General features: G+C 40.1%; 1 protein-coding gene across 2 annotated transcripts in view; it reads right to left on the reverse strand.

The window, feature by feature from the left end:
- Positions 1–321: 321 nt before the first annotated feature.
- Positions 322–17,972, reverse strand: part of DERA (deoxyribose-phosphate aldolase) — a 46,093-nt gene continuing 28,442 nt past the window's right edge. Inside the window, exons 7-9 of one of the 2 annotated variants that reach the window (XM_066184450.1) lie at positions 7,821–7,933; positions 4,179–4,328; positions 322–2,757 (exon numbers count right to left, since the gene is read on the reverse strand). In XM_066184450.1, coding sequence (XP_066040547.1) covers positions 2,701–2,757; positions 4,179–4,328; positions 7,821–7,933 — 320 coding nt within the window. In that variant the 3' untranslated portion in view covers positions 322–2,700. Of the gene's footprint in view, positions 2,758–4,178; positions 4,329–7,820; positions 7,934–17,972 lie in introns of those variants that run through there. The other variant, XM_066184451.1, reaches the window with a different exon arrangement.

Below are 17,972 nucleotides of genomic sequence, written 5' to 3' on the forward strand. Positions count from 1 at the left end.
GCAGCAGTCTCCTGGACAGGCCCCTGGGATAAGCTTCATTCCCTGTCCCCAGCCCGGTCCCTTGCTGCTCCTGATGGCATCCCTGGCCCAGGTTCAACCCCTCACATCACCCAGGGCTGTCCACAGAGTAATTCTTGGCTGGTACCAGCAGCTTCTGCAGGAGGGGTGAGAGACAAGGCTCTGGGCTGTGTTGGTGGCCCACAGACACAGACAATGTGAATATAACTTGAATCACCATGGAGTAAAACAAAGACAACCAGCTGCTCTGAAACACTGAGCCTTCTGTTCAGTGTTTCTGTTCCTCAAAAAAGAACAACCCCCAAACCAGAATCATCTTTATTTGGATGTGTTTACAGACTCTGTTACTTTTTTTTTTCTTTTTTGACAAATAGTTTCAGCAGAAAAAAAAAAATGTATAAACTACATTCCAGTCCAGCTTCTCTGAAAACAACGGTTGGCTTGGAGTTGCACAGTATTTCACATAGGTGCGTTTTTAACATTCATGGAGAAGTGGCAATCCTCAACTCTTCAGGAACCTCTCCCTCTGCAAACAGAGCTTTCACCCCTGAAGTCACCACCAGCAGCCCATGTGCACATCAAAACTGTCGACAGGATTCCTCCTGGCAACTTCTTTCATCAACACAATTCCCATGGAGACAGTGAGGCAGTTCTCAGAGACTCACCTTACACAGTGAGGTGGCAAAGTTGGATCTCCATTAATTTTAAGGAACTACACAGAGTCCTCCACCTAGAAACTAAAGCATCTCCAAAAAAAATAGTTTCTATCTTCACCATAATTGTCCGAAAGACAACCGACAACAAAAAAGTTTGGTTTGTAAGTGGCATTACTTCCTGCTATGAAAGTATGGACATTTAAAACATTTAATAACATTTCTAGAGCTTGAGCAGCAAAATCCAGTGTGTGGTGGCTGGGAGAGCATGGCTGAGGGTCAGACTGACAAAAACCTGGTGGGAGCTGACTTATTGCAAGAGAGATTTCTGTATTTCTGAAAGCTCAGCAGCAGAATTTTCCCCTCCATAGGCAGACAGGCACTTGGATTTTTCCTTGATGAAATTGGCAATGAAATCAGAAAGAAAACTCATGGTAAAAATGGGCCATTTTCAGGAAAACAAACGTGAAAACAGAGTCACAGCTCAGCCTCACCTTCTGTGTTGAGACTTAAAGCAGAAAAAGACTGAAAGCCTTGGATGAACTATTTCCTGAGAAATTAAGACCCATTTTTAATTCTGAGCACTTCATATAGGATTTTGCTTTCTGTATAAGTTGTTTTTCTTGATTTTTTTTTCCTAATCAGCTTTCCTGTCTGTCCAAGGTGTTTTGTAGCACTCTAGTGATTCAGGTGGTACAGCCAGATAAATAACAGAGTTATTATCTTTACAATAAATCTCTTTGTAATAAATGCACCTTGTAGGTTGATTTACAGCAAAATCCTCCTCCTCCTCTTACTTCCATGATGAGACCTACTTAAGTCAGTGAGACTAGTCATGATGATAAGATAATTAAGTTTTTAGTACAACTCTGGTTAGCGAGCAGAATGCAGTTCTGATATAATGAATCTACTAGCTCCAGGCTGATATTCAAAAGGTGTTGGTGATTTGGGTATTGTTCTTAATGTGCTCTGAAAAAAGTTTGGGGTTTTTCTGGTTTTGTTTTTTTTTTTTTTACATTAAAGCATTAAACCCTCTACAGGACACAATTCAGATCATCTTTTAAAGTAAAGTATTTCTTTTGGAATGGCAAAGTTGAAGTTCAGCCAGCCTAGCAGTGACACCTGCAAACTGACAGTAAAACCCCCTTACATTAAAATGGAAAGATTTGCATGAATGTGTTTTAAAATGACAGGAGACAGGAATTGAAGCTTCTAAGCAAGTTAGACTAAAATTTTAAGAGCGAAATGCCTAAAAATAGGCCCCTGAATGCATAGTCAGGCACCTATATAGAGACTGCTTGATTTTCAGTTGTTCTGATCACCCAGAGCTCCCATTAACTTCAGGAGCAACTGTGGATACTCAGCTGTTCTAGAAATCAAGCCACTTTTATTCAAGGGTCTAAATATGGATGTCTGTGCCCAAGTTTGGGGGGGAAAATACAAAAAATAAAAAAGAGGTCTGGTTGCCTTTTTTTTTTTTTTTTTTTTGTTACAGAAGACATTTTATAAAAGAGAAGTAATAGCCAAGTTTCATTCTTCTTTCCCGTTACAATGGTTGAAACTGAATCAACAGAACAATTAATAGTGCAACACATCTGTGCCAGAAGATTTTGTCTGAGGTCAATGGAAATCTATTCCAAGATCAGTAGCTTTTAATTAGCAATCTGAAACATTTCATAGATATTTCATATTCTGAGACTGCAAAGTGTTACCAGGCCACCTAAATCTTTTTCATAGTATTTCAGCATTGCCATTAATGAGCTTTTCAGGCTGGTCTGAGGAACTTTGCAAGATTAACTTTGCAAATCTGTATGTATGAACTATTTAACTATTTCAGAAATGCCACTTTTTTCTGCTTTTGGATCAAGTACAACCAGCAGACTTGAGCATATTTTTAAATACCATAAACTATGAAGAAGGGAGAATTAGGCCTTTAATTCTATCATGTGCACTTGGTTGTCAGAAGACTTCTGAATGCTGTTTGCTTAAAGACCTCTTTTGTGAAAGTAATCCTGAGTTGGTTTTGTGTCTAAGCCACTGCCAGTTCATGCTGAAGTGCATAAGAGCCAGTCACATGATAGAAAATCTGCAAGGAAAAAAGAAAATTTATGATGGAATTATATATGACTATAAAGCTGCAAGTGTCAAGGAAGCAACAAATTAAAGGCATGCCAGATGAGGATGATAGATATTTATTTGTGCGTGTGCATAAAATATGATGTAATATCCTTTAAAATATTTGTTTGTAGGATATGAACTAAAGGCTCTTGCTGCTGTGTTTTGAAAGAAAAAGTAAAAAGCAAAAGACTCAAGTTGCTCTTAACTAAGATTTCAGAAAGAGCCAGGTAGAAGTCAATGCTTTCCTGTGTCACCTGGCTTTGACTATTTCAGTATGTTTGTTTTAGTGCATATTGACTGGGACATTTTATGTTTTTAGACAGCATAGAACAGCAGAGCTTTGGTCATGGCTGGGGCTTTTGTGCAATCCCTGGCAGATAAAAGATAGAACCCTTAAGGAATCAGAACAAATGGTGCAACACAATCACTGGCTGTGTTCTAACACCCAGCAGTGATAGCTGTGGCAAAGAGAAAGCTCATGCTGCTCTGTCATAACCACGGACATAATTCTAGGTCAAGAGTGAGGCAGAGGGAGCAAGACAATCTCATTGCAGGAGTGAGCCAGGTGTTTTCAGCAGTCATGAATATTAACCTGACACCTCTCAGCTGTTCTTAAAACATTTCTTAAAACATGTCAGTATTTCTGTTGCTGGGAAAGGTGAGGAAAAGGAAAAGATTGGTGCTTTTGTCCTCCCCCAATTCCCCTATACCTCATGTTTTCCCAGCAGCACAAACAGGGTAATGACTTTCAAGATATTTTTCTGGGTTAAAGGTAAAATCACCTCCTCTCCTGGGCTTAAAGAACATGGGAGTCAAGACCAGAAGCCTTCATGTTTTGGTAGTTCTTATGACCCTACAATGTTCCCAATTACACTCATCCTTCAGTGTTGATAGCCTGTGCCACTGATGTAGATCATGGATAGATAGGTCAGAATCTTTCCTCCCATTGGGAACCTCCTCCCCAGGAACAACCAACATGTAAAAAATGCTCTACCAGCAGCACCCATATGTAGGATGAGATGTGATTTTCTCCACAGAATGGAAATACACCCTGAGGAGTTGCGGCACAGGGACACGAGGGGTCTGCCAGGCTCAGCCACAGCTGGGATTGAAGGGAAGAGCACTGCCATGCATTTGAAAAGAGTCTGTATGTGCACAGACTGAGCCCTTTTTGCCCAGATTTTGTAAAATTTTACACTGCAAACATGGCCCAGACCATGGTCAGCTGCCCCAGATGTCTGTAAGGACAGCTCAAACTTAAAGAAATACTGAGCTGGAAGTGAACCTGTCATTAATAATGAATTAGATGGATGTTCCATTTCTACAGAAGCAGTGAGCCAGCACATTTAGAAAGATTACTTTTGTTCTGCACGAGCTGCAACAACCAACCTGTTGCTCAATGTCTCCCAGTAAACTACTGGCACCCAGGCGGAAGAGCTCTGGTGTCAGCCACTCCACTCCCAGTTCTTCCTTCACCAGCATTAGCCAAGTAATAGCTTCTTTGGCTGTCCTAATGCCGCCTGCAGGTTTAAATCCAACCTTGAGAGAGAGAAAAAAACAAAAACAAAAATAAGTGCAATCCACATTTGAATCCAACAGCAACCCCAGAAGAACAATCAATGTTTGTACAGCTGCAGTCTCCAAGTGCCTGTGATGTAACAGCTCTACCTGGTAAAGACCTGGCTGCAAACAGGCCAAGGTGCGGACTAGCATTGGAAGCCATCAAGCCTCAGCCATTAGCCAAAGATAAAATTTTCATCCTGAGGGAGCAATACTTTTGACTCCTGTGCACTTTCTCAGGAGCTGGGCTTGAGGTCTAATGGGAATACTTTGCCTCTAGTACAAGGGATTTAGGCAGGACTGGGATATCTGCATATCCCAGTCATATCTGCATATAATCATATCATGCCCATGTCATCATCACCTACTGCCAATCTAATTCCAAATATAGAACAACAAATATACAACAGTAACACTAAATAGCACTAAAGATGCTGCATGTGAGGTGGCTGACTCAGAACTGGCTGGTATTTTATAAAAAGTCTGTGCAGCACAGTTATACATGATTTGGCTGTACATTCAAAACTACCAGAGGTTTAATTTTCACTAAAATTTTCCAAATGGGAATTAAATTATGTCTATCTTCATCAAAAACTTGAAAGGTCTGTGCTTCATACGAACTGCAAAACTTCTGTCCCCCACCACAGGCTGGATGTGCTTTCAGGCCCTTGGCGTGAGATGTGTGTTACATCTGAAGGTGAACTGCCCTGTCTGCAAAGGCACAAACACCAAGTGAAACTTATCTTTGAGGTAAAGCATGTCTTGAATGCCACGACGGACCTGCTGTGCACTTGGCATACACCCCTTATGCCAGTCCTTTGGTTATGTGCCATTTAAACACATCTCGTCCTGAGACAGAGCTTGTGACACTGAGCTATCAAATCCCTCATCAAAAATGCCAAAATGTTGGCCTGTAGCAGCTACCTAAACTCTTGAAAAGCAAGGAGAATCAGGAAAAATTCTTCCTGGATTAAAAAAATAATTTAATCTGAACAACACGTGGCACACAGTGATTCTTCCTATGTTTCTTTCTGCCATCAACCTTTACATTCTGCAAGAACTACCATTTTGTTTTTGTATGTAAGCTCCCTAAACCTCAGTGCACTGAGGATTTCTTTGTGCCTTATGGATATAACGGTGGAATCAGAAAGTATCTGTTTTTAAATGTGTTTGGTAATCTGTTTTATATAGTGATTTCAGGACCAACAAACACAGAATAAATCCTTCTCTCATGCTGGAGCATTGTGATGATGGCATATTTCCAATAAGATTAAAAGGAACAAAAGCAGGAAAAGCTTGATAAATCCAAACCACGAAGACTGTGTTTTTGTGGATGGACAAATAGATGTGTGAGTGTATGCATACATCTGTTAACATTAGATTTCCAAAAAGAATTTAAAGCCCAGCAACGGGAAAAGCATCTTCTAGATAATAAACAAAAACGTTGGAATGTGTTTTCCCTCAGGAAGAGAAATCCTAATGAAATTTGAATTTAGATCTCTTCCTAGAAATACTACGTCTCTTTGAGACAATCTGTGCCAAAAACAAGTGAAACAGAGTTAGTAAGAGAATTAAAACCATCATTCAGAATTCCTAACCCTTTTAGCAGATTCTGAAAGCTCTTTTCTTTGCAAAAAAAGCTGACAAAGACAAGCCTGTCCTCTCCTCCATTTACCAGCTTTCCAAACAGCACATCTGACTGCCATAAAAAGGTAGAAAGGAAGGGGGGTTGGAATTTAATTCAAGAGCAGTACAAAGTCCAGCTACCACTTTCCTGCTGTTTCACAGCATTTCATTATTTTGCTTAATAAGTTCATCTCCTCAAGAATTTTCTCTTCACCTTACATTATTAAAAGTAATAAGTTTTTCTGGATTGGGGGTTTTCCCAACAGAAAAACCAATTTATGTATGTCCTTCAATAATGACAGGAAAAGATTATTTCCCATTATATTGCACACTTTTCATATCACCACCACAGCTTATCAGTCAATAAATGTTACTCTGCAACTTGTTCCTTTCCTTGAAGAAGTTTAATTTCTGTATTAACCTGTTTTTCCCAGGCAACGCCTTGCTAAAAAGCATCCCTACAGCAGCAAAATTAGTTTGCTAAAGAAACCATTTAGAAATTTCTTGTCACTGATAATATTGTCTTGGGTTAATAAAAGTACATAAAGTCAGTTTACGTCTAATTCACTGATACGCACATGCACACGGACACAAGCACTTACTCTTAGCAACACATTTCATACCATGAATGCCTCCTTTGAAAGCAAAAGGTGAATTCAACATTTATATCCAATTATGGGGACAAAGCTGTGCTAATGCAGCAGGGACCAACTTGTGGCAACAGCTCTGGTGCCCAGGGGAGCCGCTGCCCCCAGGGATCTGCCTCACTCTGGGGCACTGATGGTGCTCCCACAGAAACAACTATTGGAGCTGCTCAAATTATTGTGTGGCAGAGAGAGAGGCAGGAGGGGGAAGGAGGAGTGGGGACAGCCCAGGGGTCCATGCTGGCCTCATCTAGATGGCTCCAGAGAGCAGATGGACACAGCCCTGAGCTGGTGTCACACGTTCCTCCAGCTCCCACAGGTCCTGAAGCCCCCACAACCCTATCCCACTGCTCATCCCATGTCCTGACACTGTCCCTTGCAAGGCCACTTGCAGAAGGGACAGAAGGAGAAGCTGGAGAGGAGGGAAGGGTGGCCAGAAATGGGGAGAGGCTCTTAGCTAGAAATGTGGCTTCCCACCCTGGTGCTGAAGGTGAGGACAAAGCCCACTGCTGAACACCAGCACCAGATCCAACAGGCAAGAAAGTGAAAAAAAAAGAAGTGAGAGGTGGCTTTAAGCCCTTGCAGGAATCTCCTCCTTTCTCAATGTTTCAGCAAGAGAATGAATGCACAGACTGGCTTTGCTCATCACTGGCTTTGCTGTACATCCCCCCTTTGTCCACTGATCTCACTTGATAGCGACCTGATGGCTAAACATTAAGTACCAGCACATAATGCTCTTCCAACCCCTGTCCCCTCTCTCCTTCCTTCCATCCCAGGCAATGGGATACAACTGGATCTGCCTCCTTGTCCCTTTGGGAAGCCTCTCTGGCAAGGGAGGAGAGAGCAAAATGGATCCCTTGGGTTGCCAGGACAAAATCAGAGAATAGAGTTGTATACACTGAACAGACTGGATGGCTCTATATTTGTATAGCTCTGCTGAGGTTTATGGGAGCATGTCAGCCACTGTCAGCCCTGTTATTGATGGACATGGCCACTTAAATGGTGAAACAAAATTCAAATCCAGATGCAGCAGGGAACACTTTGATGACATGAGCTTTTACGGAATGAAGTAACAGTTCTTCAAGGGAGAAAAGACAAAAGTAAAAAAAAAATATATATATTAGCAAATCAATCCTATTACATTCTTATTTCTTTCTGAGTGAGCCTGTTTGGTTAACTTCTACAAAGGAAATAGAACTACCTTGTAGCCAGTTTGCCAGTAGTACTCCTTAATGGCTCTCATCATGACTATGCCAACGGGAAAGGTTGCATTTTCCACCTCCTTTCCTGTAGAAGTCTTTATAAAATCAGAACCTGAAAGGAAGTAAAATGTTTTATAGAAATTTTAGAACGAGTCCCTCTGCACATACAGGTTCACAGCCTCAAAGATGCCCTCCTGCTTCACAGCAATTCTGAAGCATTCCTTTGCATGGATGTCCCTGTGGTGTACATAAATCAACATTTTAGTATTTCCACAAGGATCTTTGAGAATACAAATGATTTTCATCAGGTTTTTTTAATTTAACTTCACATCTTGGTCTCACATCTGACAGTCTGCTATTGTATCTGCTGCAGCTGTTTTTAGGAGAAGGGGAAGATATCTCGTATGTGTTTACTAAACCAGCTGTGTAATACTGCAATCCAAGGGAAAACTCTCCTTTTATGCATTTTGCAATTGTAACACTGCAAGTTACTATACTGAAATCCACAGTCTGATTTAATGCAGTAACAAGGTCAAAACACCTGTGTTCTTTAAAGGACAAGAGTTAGCCTTGGCTTATTTTTTCCTGTTTTCTCACTAGTGAATAATATTCTCCACTGCTTGTCTTAATACTTGTGTAACATTCTTGTGTGTTCTTGCTGTTCCACCTTGGCTTGAAAGAAAACCTGAAGCACAGTGTAACAAAAAGTTAAGAAACTAACAAAAAAACAATGTGCCTTGCAGTACATTGACACAACACAATGACAAAACTTCTTTAATTTCATTAGGACGCACTTCACCCTAGGAACCTACTTCTTAGAAAAGGTGTACTGTGGGATCATTAATTATCAAAAGTAATTGGGAGAAGAAGAGGGATAATTCAAACATCATGTAGTAGTGCATCATCCACTTAAGTCAATTGGAACTGCATCTGCTTCCACTTCAAATTTGGCTTGGGGTCCATTTTGTCTCTTATGTGAATGATGATGCCTCTACAACATCCCCTGGAGTAGGGAAGGGAAGTTTCAGTGCTGGCTCCAAGTAAGGAGTTGCCTTGACTGCATTCTGTGAGCTGCAGCTCCCTCCAGAGAGTGTCTTCCTGCTGGCACAGCTGACAGGCACACAGCTGGGTCTCAGCCTGACGGCAAGGCAGCACAAAGCCAGGCATGCTTCTGTGGCTTTTAAACACAATCAGATGGTGTCACCAACTTTGGGGTTTCTAAGACCACAGTTTTCTCTGTAGGCTTCGTGACTAGGCACCATGTCAGCCCAGTAGTGATTCAATTGCACCCTCCTGTGACAGCTTCCATCCTGGAGAGAAACAGCTATTTGCAAGAAAGATTCTAAGTCCACAGAAAGTGCAAATGAGGCAATTAATAGTTGATAGAGCTTTGCAAAGAGCAGAGCACACAGGAGAGACAATTGAGTTGCACATTTCAGAGAGACACTACGGACATCTGATAGTCACATTAAAACAAGGAGCAGTGGAAGTGAAACTTCAACATCACCAAATTATATTTTTAATTTCCCTTTCAAAATGTAGCACTTAAAGTCCTTCAGTGCAATACTTCTCATTTCTTCTGCTATAAGGTAAGTCAAAGCTTTTATAAGTCTTATAATTACAAGTCTCTATGGTACAGTTTCATTAAAAACTTTCATTAAACAACAGCTGCCCTTGTATATGGTCTTCTAATCAATTTGGTCAAACAGAATGACTTCTAATCAGCTGTTGATAAAAATAGAAGATGAAATTTTAATTCTAATAGATTATCCACAAACTCAAGATAGTCTTCAAAATCCATCTAGCTCTATTCTCCAGTGGATTTAACGACTATTCCGCAACTCATTACTAAATAGAACAAGATGAACATTTTCCAGTTCATTAAAGAAATGTACTATGTATTTTTGCATTGTCCTCATGATTCGTTACAGGGAGTCTTAATTACAAGATAATGGATAATGGTTATTAAATGCAGACTCCAGTAATGAAGCTCTATTCATTTGCGAGCCTCAGAGACTGCAAAGAGGGGAAAATAAAATTACTAGCTTCAAAAGATTAACGGATCAAATTATTATTCAATTTTGAAAATCTCATTCAGACTTCACAGAAACAAGAAGAGATTAAAAACTAGTATTAGTACAAAAGTTGTGCATTTATATATTTATTTTTAAATAATATCTTAAGGCTATTACGAGAATAATCAGCTTTAGATGTGATTATTAGACAAACATACAGCCAATTTGGTAGCATCCTCTAACAATGAAAACAATACATTTTTATTTCCAGAACAAATTCTTTTGTTCTGAGCTTGCTAACAGGACTGCAGGCAGCCTCTTCCAGGAGACAGAGGACCCACACTAGCACAGAGAGCCACGATGGAAGGTGGTATTAATGTTGGGAATTCAGCAATGAAAAGGGGGATCTAAAAATCAAGTGCTGCCATAAAGGGCACCTCATTAAGCAAACCTTAAGCCAACCTTGTGACAAAAAGGGAGGTTTTACCTAGTCTATTCCTTATTCAAGTTTCCAAAAAACAAGTTTATCAAATTAAGTTCAGAAGGAGCTTCACCTGGAAATTTAGGTGATGATTTAGAACCTGAGTTTCATCACCCATCTTCTCATTTTCCTGTGAATGAATGCACTCAAAAAATCAAGGCTAAGGCTAAAATACACACTGAATGGCTTTCCCCTTCCTTAGAGTAGATGACTCGACTCAATGAAGCATTAAATCCAAGATTTTACAAAATCAGTTATCCAGGGTAGATTTCTAGGCCCAGTGAGCCTGGAAAAGACCATTCTTTCTACTTTTATTTTCCAATGTGAAGCCATAGCATTACATTTCCTTTCAAGGTAGCAAGTCACGTGACACACACTGAATCAGGGTGATGGGATGAGCTCAGTTGGTTAGAATATGGTGCAATAACACCAAGGTTGTGGGTTCAACACAAACAGGCCATTTACTTCAGAGGAATTCCATTATATTTTTTCTCTTCTAGATACACAGCCCCATTTATGAATGCTGTGGTCTCCCAAAAGGTCAGAAGAGCTTCCAGAACCGGCCTGCCCTAAGGTTATCCTGTACATCTACAGAGATTTCCAGTCCATGTAACACTGAAACAGAGCATGAGAAGTGGAGAATCTTATTTAGATATCAGCATCCAGGAAATACACCCTGATTCCATAATTAAGCAATAAGGAATAATAAGCAGTAGAGCAATCGTGGAGTAATCACAACCTTTTGGTTGTGAAGTGTTTCAAATGCCCTTGGGGAATGATTACCTCCTGATACCTACAGACTCTGTGTTGCTGCCTTAGTCTTAATAAAGAACAAAGATGTGGCTGGTAGTTTTAAACAATAGTTTAGAGAGAGATGCTTGCACAGGGACAATTATGCCGTGTTACTTTGTAAGTATTTACAACAAGCATAGATACATCTTAATTGCTGCAACTGAGATATAACAACATGTAATGACACAGGAGAACACATATTCTTCCAAGACTACCAGGACTTTTGGCAAAAAGTCGCATTCTGCTCAGAGGACCTGCAAACCCACCTGCTGTTTCTGCTGACAAGGCAGCAATGACAAAACAGTACCGTATCAAATGTGCATGAAGTCCCATTAGCAAGTCATCTTTCTATTTTATGAGCACCCAAACTAAGGGTCTTCAGATTCCCACACAATTAGCCTTACTAGGGGTGACCAGGTTAACAACCCTCTGAAAATAAGAGGCAGGGCAAGATATAAAAGGCTAATGTAGCAGCTAATTCTTGTCAGTTGAGTCATCCTTAATTGTCCCACATACATGGGCTTATCCCGCTCTAGCAGCAAGATAAAATACATTCCCGGTTTACTTAATTTTGCTATCCAGGAGAAGAGAATAGAAAGCTGTGACAACTCACTTTAGCAGTAGCTCACCAGGTAGCTTTAGCTCCGTGACACGAGGCTACACTGCCAGACCACTTGGTGAGGTGCCTATGAGTGTTTTCACATGCCTGTGTCTCAGCTACCATTGAAAAATGCTGATTTATAACTCGGTCTGTTGAGAATTTTTTGCAACTCTTTTCAAAAAAGTACCTGCACAGAGGGGGGAAAAAAAAAAAAAGGTAAAAAATCCTCTCATAGGGCTCCACGTTTAATGTCTGTTTACAAGTAGGAAAACCTTCTGAAAACCCATCCTACCATCCCAGCTTGGTTTCCAAGACTGAGAATGGATGCTCCCTTCCTTGAACAGCACCTCCAGCAACAAGGGTTCTGCAGGCCAAATGGTGCCCTTAGGAACACTTACACATGCACACAAAGGACAAATTACCAAGTCCATACTTATGCAAAATTCCCTGTAGATGATGTCTGAAAGAATTCAGCATTGCTGAATTTTGCACAGTTTGCTAATGCACTATTGCAGCGTCTACCACAGGTCTCCACAGAATACTATTACTTAATTAGTATTAGTTTCTTGTGTGTTCATTTAAAATGTTTCTTCAGAAGGTTCAGCAGGAAGAGCCACACCACCTTCTGTTGCTCAGCTACATAGCATAGCCACTTGCTATTTTTAGGGCATTCCTTCCAATCCAATCCCTACATGGCATGGAGAAAGAGGAAAAAATAATTGACATGTGTTGGAACCCTGGGCACGGAGAATTTTAGACTTTCTGTGCTGACAGGCACTGACCCCCAAGAAAACACTGCATTTGACCTGAGGCCGTGGAGAAGGCTTCCAAAATTGAATGACAGAACTGGCATTATAAGTGTATAGTTTGAATAGAAGTGTGTAATATCACAGGGTGGAAAACTTAAGAGTTTAAGGTCTTAGAATATAGTAATATATAAAGCAAGATGGAGGTTTTAGGGCATAGGCTAAGTCCTTTTTCACCTTCTTTTTCATGGGTCTGGGTGTGTTTTCGTAATTGGATAAAAAAGTCTGCATTGCAGGCCACGGGTGGTTGGTTATTGGGTTAAAAGTAAAATAATTTAGATGTCATCTCTTAACTGGACAGTTTGTCCTTAAAAGGCCTTGTAGAGAGAGAGAAATTTTTATTTTGTTAGCTTGAAGTGCTGTAGCACTCACAGCTTGTGAGACTGTAATATAGATAAGCATTAATAAACATCTGAGTCCGAACGCGAAATACCATCTCAAGCGTTTAATCCTGATCCTGGCAAAAAAGAAGATAAAATGTGACAGACATGTGCTCTGGGTCTAGAGACTACAGCTGGAACTCCCGTCACTGGTGGCACCTGGCTTGGAGCCACAATGAAGCCCAGAAGGAAACATGCTCCCAGTCACCTCCCCACATTGCCATGCAGCAGCACTGCTGGGGGATGCCAGGGTGCAGGGGTTCAGGCACTTATGTGCTGCTGGAACAGCCATTCCTCTTCCTCTCCAAGGAGAAAGCAGCAGAAGTGGCTCGTTGTGGGACAACGAGGAATTCCTGTATTGTTACCCACTTGTTTCTCATGTTTCTTTGCCAGAATCCCATTTTTCTTCTTTAAAAGGGTGTACCACATACTGCACTCAGGGGTGCTACAGTGTATGACCTACATTAACCTTATTTCTTTTTGCAGATGGCACTACTGGAACTGCTGAAGAAGTTTGCCTAATGACACATGTCAAGCCAAAGGCAGAAAGAAGAAATAAATCAAGGCATCCCAACACCTAATCCTAACCTTACTATCACTGGGAAAAACCAGACCTTTCTCTCAGCTTACCCACTTGCAGTGCTGATTTCCTCTACAAGCCATTCTGTGGGCTATTTTTTGCCACACAGTTTTGGGCAAGATTCAAAATACCAGAGACATCAGTAGAAACCTCCTGTCTAGCACAGCTTGAGAGTGCAGCATGGTGCACCCAGGGCAGGAGGCAGTGCTGGTGGCACAGCTCCAGCCCCAGATTCCCAAATCCATGGCCTCCTCCAGCAACTACTGATGAAGAAACATAAAACTTGGCCTCTCCTTTCAGACTGAATGCAAGCAGTCAGCACTGAGCCACAGTCACAGGCTAGAATGGGAAGGATAAAAAAACCGAAAGGCAGTGGGAGAAACCGGACTTGATTTGAAAACCTCCCCCTTTAAGCTTGCTTTACAAACACTGAGATGCATTGCACCACTTCCTTGTTCACACTTAAATTAAGCTAAACAATGATAAACTAGCTTAAATCATGATATAATTAAAAAAGCACTGGTCTAAGTCAGACTTTTTCCCTCTTGGCATTCTTGGTTTTGGATCAATACATCTCAGCCTCTCAAAATATTGTGCTGGACATGACATATTACAGACTGAGGCTGAAATCTGATTTATCTACCAGTAATAGCAATTGCAATTGGAAGAAAATAATAAATATGCATGATGGCTTAGAACCACAGCAAAGGCATATTGCATTCCATGTTTTAGCAACTACATTTAGCTTTGTGCTTTTTAACGTTGATAACAACTTTGAAACAAATACGTTAACATTAAAGCTCAGGTACACTTAGGTATTGTCTATTAGCTTGTAACAAAATTACTCAAATTGAAGAAATAGCTGTTTAAAATCAAATTGGAAATATTCCACACTGAATAAAGCAAGCAGAAAAATCAGTCTACTTTATCAAGAAGGTGCTATGAATTTTAAAGATTTTTAAAAACCCACCATCCATAATACAGCCAAAATCATGACACTTCAATGTCATTTTGAGTGTTTTTCAACACTTGATGTTAAAAGCAGTTTAAGATTCTGTTCCTACGCTAACCCAGAAAAAGGCAGGATTAATTTTTGAGATTTAAAAGTCTGTGTCATAGTGCCATAGTCAGAATCCATCCAGCATCCAGCCTCTTTGTCAAGCAGAGGGCAAACAGCAGCATCAGCCCCTCTTCCACACTGTGCCCTGCAATCAAAGGCAGTTAGCACAGCTGAAGGCTTCAGGGGGATTTCCAGGATCAAAGGCATTTTCCTTGAGCAATTGGAAGGGTCAATGTTTTAGCTTCTGGCTTTGCCTGAAAACCAAAAAATAAAGGAGGCCAGAGCTCACCAGACTCATCTACAACCTGTTTGTTTCCACCTGGCTTTTACAAATCAGGTGGAACAGATTTCTTGAGGGATGAATATTCCACTTGACCATGTGATTACCAGGAAAATATGAGGCACTTTCGTCTTATTTTTTATGACACTCAAACATCTTCAACACCAACAAGTTGCAAACACATAGATTTTATCATGGACTTCCTGGATTCTCCAGATGCAACAAATATCCAAATGGTAACACACTGGATGGCCTAACCTATACATATAAGGCACCACAATGCTTGTTTTTAAAGGGCATCTATCTTACCTAAAGCTCCTACTTTTCAGGAAATTTTGGCCTCAGAGTGTTTCCTTTTTCTTTCTCCACCTTGATAATTCAGCATGCAGCAAAACTGCAAAAGCCACGTGTGTAGGCTGCAGTGTAGGTGAGAACTTCCAGGTACAGATAAATGTTTTCTGCCAATAGGGTTGTTTTGCAATGTTTCCAACTCTTCAGGCAGCCTGAATACCAAAAAACCTGCCAGCTCCCTTCAATGAAAAAAACAACCAAAATCCCTGACTGTGCAGCCCCACTCCAAGCAGGAGGCACCTCTCTGCTGGTGGCCAGGGAAAGACTCTTCTGTTTTTTTAAGAAATCCTTTTTTCCTCCCATTGCATTATTAACAATGCTCACATGGCAAAACTAACAATTTTATTTCAAAGGGATGCTTTATGAAGGTGTGCTGCTTGATAAATTCAGCCAGACTTTTCTGGCATAACATCTACTGAGCACTACCTGAATGAAGGAAATAAAAAAACCCAGTAAGCACCATCAAAAATAGGGAGCAATTCATAAAAAGGTATTTAATATGCCAGGAGATTATTCCTCCACCTCCCTTTGTCAACAGCATGTGTGCTGATCTTACCACAGACTGCAATTATGGTGAGCATCTCAAACCAAAAGCACCAACGATCTGATTAAACAACTGCATGGGTTTGGGTTAAAAAAAAAAAAAATAATAAATATTGAAATCAATAGAGAAATGCTGATTTCACCAGTACACTGGCAAAGCAAAGACGATACTCCAGTCTTCAAATCTACATTTTAAAGACAGATTTTACATTTTTAAAAGCTTACACTAAATACATATTATCATTTTGAGCTTTGGCATTCCACTCTTTTTACTGAAATACTGTGAATCAAAGAAATGGAATATCAAACTCTCTTTGTGCTAGATGTGTATATCTATCTCTATATCTATATCTATATATATCCTCATAGGTATTTAGTGGCAAATTATTAAATGTCACTGTTAAACGAGACAGCACATTTTGTATCTTTCTTACAGGAAGAAAAAAAAAAAAGCAACAAAATCCATCTACGTAAAATATTTCAGAGCCTCACTCTGGTATCAATGACTTCTTCACTCAGATGTTCAGGAACAGAGGTGGTCAAGCAGAACATCCCCTGTGTTTTGCTGAGCTGTCAGGTGCCAAACTGCAGAGGCAGTGGGAAGCGCGACCACCCTGTCTGCACCTTTCCTTCTGGCAAAAACAGCAGAAAAAGCCAGGAGGAATTCCGTGTTCAGCATTTCCCAACATCAAATCACGTGCAAAGGTGTCTGATAAGTATTTACATTGGAAGATGCTGTTCTGGGGTGAAGTACAGCAGTGTTACATATCCCTTATCTACGAACTAAGCACTGTATTCACCTCCGTGGAGGGCTTTAAGGCCCCCAGACATTAGCCCGAAGCAAAACCACATTGTCTCCATTTAATTACCTCTCTTTTCATACTTACTGTGATCCAAATGACTGAGTTAAACAAAATGGTTACTAGTAACAGGAGACCATTGATAACTAGCAAGCCGAGGTGGGTGTACGTGCACAGAGTTCAAAAGGAAATAATGCTGCTGCCTGCTGTTTACTTCTCCAGCATGAATTTATAAAGTGAATTAGCAAGAATTAAAAGGATTAAAGTCCCAGGAACCGATGAAGTCAAAGAGAAGTAGAAAATGGATTCACTCCTAAAAAGATAAAATAATTTAACAACTTACTAAAACAGTTCATCACTGTAATTAAAATCCAAGTGCCTAGAAAAAAGTGCCAAAGAAAGGTAATTATTTATGAGGAGACTTTAAAAAGCCATTCACAGTGAATTTGGGAGAGAATCAGCCTGAAAGAGTTGGTAGTAAAAAGAAATTGTTTGTTTATTCATAAAACTTATTTTGGTCTAGCCTACCACTAAGAATCCCTAACATCTGCTCAATGGCAGCTGTAAGTAACATTAGGAACACTCAGCCAATTTATATCTTTCCTTTTTATTAAAAAGTAAACAGGTCTTTTTTAAATTATTCACTAGTAAATTAACATTAAAATCAGTGCTGTAGCCAACCACATTTTGTGGAAAGGCATCTGCAAGTTATGCATGATTGTGATGATCTCAATCTTTCAACATTTCACTGACTACTTTACTCTTTATGTGATGTCCCACCTAATTTAGCAAATGAAAACCTAGAAGACTTACAAGCCATAAAGGAGTCACTGCCATGAATAATGCAAAATGCATCACTGATACCCCAAAAGCCGTATTAGTTGTCCCATTCTGACATTAACTGATCCTGTTCTTATCTTTCCTTTTCCTTCCACTGTATAAAAATTCCTCTCAAATAATCTCAGATCTCTCCTGCTTCAGTCTTTCATGAACAGGACATTCATTAGACAGGAAGGAGTAACAAAATACAGTGGTGTTACTAATTAATAATTATTTGTTCTTATCTGCAGCACTTTTATACATAGATGACAAAGAGCTCTGCATGTTCCTGTGTTTCACTGCAAAACTGTTCTCTTAAGACAGTAAAAAAAGCACAGGAACACTTCAAACCTAAAAGCTTCCCTTTACCTCTCACTAACTTTTTTTTTTACTCAATCTCTTCAACATTTTATATGAAAAGTATATTACTTTCTTCTTGACTTTCTCTCCCAGCTTCAGTTCTTACTTCATAATACAAGCAAGTGCCTGCAAATGAACTCACCAAGAAGCTGTTCAAGGGCATGGAGTAGCTCTGTTTGTTTTACTAAGATATTTTTGTTTTGCTTCTAGGAAAAAAAAAAAAAAAAAAAAGGATTTCTACTGAGCTTAACGCTGAGCTATAATTCTAACCCAGGCACTGGAA

Source organism: Chamaea fasciata, unplaced genomic scaffold, assembly GCF_029207755.1.
Source record: "Chamaea fasciata isolate MVZ Bird 193981 ecotype frontalis unplaced genomic scaffold, bChaFas1.0.hap1 SCAF_5, whole genome shotgun sequence".
NCBI classification, from domain to species: domain Eukaryota; kingdom Metazoa; phylum Chordata; class Aves; order Passeriformes; family Sylviidae; genus Chamaea; species Chamaea fasciata.